Source organism: Oncorhynchus keta, chromosome 20, assembly GCF_023373465.1.
Source record: "Oncorhynchus keta strain PuntledgeMale-10-30-2019 chromosome 20, Oket_V2, whole genome shotgun sequence".
In the NCBI taxonomy this organism is placed as follows: Eukaryota; Metazoa; Chordata; class Actinopteri; order Salmoniformes; family Salmonidae; genus Oncorhynchus; species Oncorhynchus keta.
In genome coordinates, this window is record NC_068440.1 from 15099412 (window position 1) to 15101911 (window position 2500).

The following is a 2500-nucleotide window of genomic DNA, read 5'->3' on the forward strand; positions in this document are numbered from 1 at the left end:
TTTCTGTTTTAGTTTAACTTTGTGGGCAAACTGCTGGGTCCACGCGGGAACTCACTAAAGAGACTGCAGGAAGACACGCTCACTAAGATGTCCATTCTGGGGAAAGGATCAATGAGAGACAAAGAGAAGGTAACAGCCAAGTCTTTCTCTCCTTCTCTCTAACAGTCAAACATTCCTCTTTCTCCCTCTCTGTCTAGTAAAACCCAAGTCCTCTTCTCTTTCTCTCACTCTCTGTCTCTCTATCTCTCTCTGTTGTTTGTTTCGGGTAAATTGAGGCAGACACCCTCAGTGGAAAGGCATCAATAACCAGCTGAGTTATTGTGGATATGTTCTGTCTTGTTGTGTCTTTCTCCATCAGTCAGTTTGTCATCATGGCTGATTTGTGACATCAATGATCTTCAGTGTCATACGCAAACGTTCCGTTAGATTGTTGTGATCGATTCTCTCTCTGACGGCACAAACTCTGGAACACCTGCTGAACAGATCTGTCATGGAGATGTGCTGAGCTCAGCAGGTTTCAAAACACACACGCACGCTCACACTCGCAGCTCGGCATGCTTGACACACCTCCTCCACTACCTCACCAGGGAGAGCTGTGATCTGTGATTGACAGTTTGCTCCAGATCCAGCATGCACCTTTACTGTCATAGTTTCAGAAAACGATGCGCCCGAAAAGAGCCTTTTGTTGTGCTATTTGTTTCAGAGTTTTCCTGCAGTGAGAGGCCTGTATAATACATGACGTTTTCTATCATTAAGAGGCGTAATTCTAGAATCTAATTCTAATTGTGTGGATACAGCTGTGTTCTTATAGCTGCCCCGCTGCAAGCCAGTTGGAGATGGATACAATCTCAGCTTCAGTGTATGCTTTATGGCTACGTGTAGAATTCTCATAGAATTCCTCCAATATCTGCCCAAGATTTGTCATCGTCAGTTACACAGAGTGTCAGTGAAAGGATCAAAGGAATGGCCACAGAAGCAACAGGCTGTATAAGGATTTTCTCTTCTCCTTCTTCCTTCTCTTCCTCTGCTTCTGAGTGTGGAGCTGATGGCACCCCTTTTAGCCAATATGACATAGAAGCATTCAGTCTCTGTCCTGAAGTTGCTTTATTGTACGTTCCTTGGGCTGGGTGACGTTTAGGGAGGCATATGCTTCTGGGTTCAAGGTTGGTGTTATGGAAACGAAGGCTAGTGGAGCTTTAAAATGGATGATGAAATTACATGTTGTTGTTGAATTGGGCTTCCCTGTCCTCTGTCAGTCCTCTGAGTCTGCAAAGAGTCCCTACAATACACTGCATCCATGCTGTTGCTGTTGTGGCATACTCCTATTGTTCAGCATGCATAAGAACGCGTCATCTGCAACAACTAACAGCATACATGTTATGCTCTGAACCAAACTGTCTTTCCTATGGAGTTCCTATGGACTCTCATGTTGTTGTCTCAGGCTCTGTGCCTCTTTGTGCCTCTGTTTCTGGGAAGAGAATGGCTGTTTGATAACCAGATTCTCAGTGAGGAATATAAACAGATTCTCTATGATGAATGTCAACAGAGGGGAGATGCTTGGAGGAGATAGAGGAGGTGACAGCTGTAATCTCCTGCCATGGCCTGCTGAGCACATATAGGAAGACAGTGAGTGTGTGTGCGTGTGTGTGTGTGTGTGTGTGCATGTGCGTGCGTGCGTGTCATTGATGTCTCTTCGGCAGATCCATCAGTAGAGGCAGACAGTATGCACAGAGGAGCCTCTTCCTCGTAAAACACAGATTTATGGGGGAAATTAGCATCTCATCAACATACCACAGGTTTAAAACAAGGTTATTTATAATTACATGACAGACTCTGCCTTGCATGATGCTTCTAGAGGACGGAATGTGTGTGAGTTGGAAGATTCCACTTGAGGAAGGAAGTTCTCAATAGCTAGCAGCATAGAGGCACACCACTAGAGAAGAGGTGAGCATGATTTTGTTCTACTAGACAAGTCAGTCAATTAAGAACACATTCTTATTTACAATGCTTGCCTACTTGTAAAGCCCCCCTGGCCTAACCCTCCCCTAAACCGGACAACGCTGGGCCAGTTGTGCGCCGCCCTATGGGACTCCCGATCATGATTGGTTGTGATACGGCCCGGGCTCGAACCCAGGTCTGTAGTGACACCTCTAGCACTGCACCATTCGGGAGATGTTGTCAGCTGTGCTGTAGTTTTACTCAGGGTTTGCTGTCCTATTTTGGCCCTTCAATTACATATTGCCTCTTTCTGTCTGGATGAGATGGCCCATTGAGATCTATTTTGGTTGGGTCCTATTTACACTATACTATGTAATGTATTACATGTACAGTATAGAGTGGTGCACTCCTTTATGGCATTAGAGGTTTGATCAGTATTGTGATTGTATTACAATTAGGGCTGTCAAACAATTTTAAAAAATGTAATTAAGTTAATCGCAGGATTTGCTGTGTTTAATCTCGAATAAACACAACTTCTGAATTTGCTCAAATTGAGCAGTAA

The 2500-nt window shown here is 44.5% G+C and overlaps 1 protein-coding gene across 4 annotated transcripts in view; it reads left to right on the plus strand.

The window, feature by feature from the left end:
- Positions 1–2500, plus strand: part of LOC118398960 (KH domain-containing, RNA-binding, signal transduction-associated protein 3) — a 174391-nt gene that overhangs the window by 127735 nt on the left and 44156 nt on the right. For all 4 annotated transcript variants that reach the window (XM_052472155.1, XM_052472156.1, XM_052472157.1 and 1 more), the window contains exon 3: positions 13–129. In XM_052472155.1, the coding sequence (XP_052328115.1) occupies positions 13–129 (117 nt within the window). The remainder of the gene's footprint in view (positions 1–12; positions 130–2500) is intronic.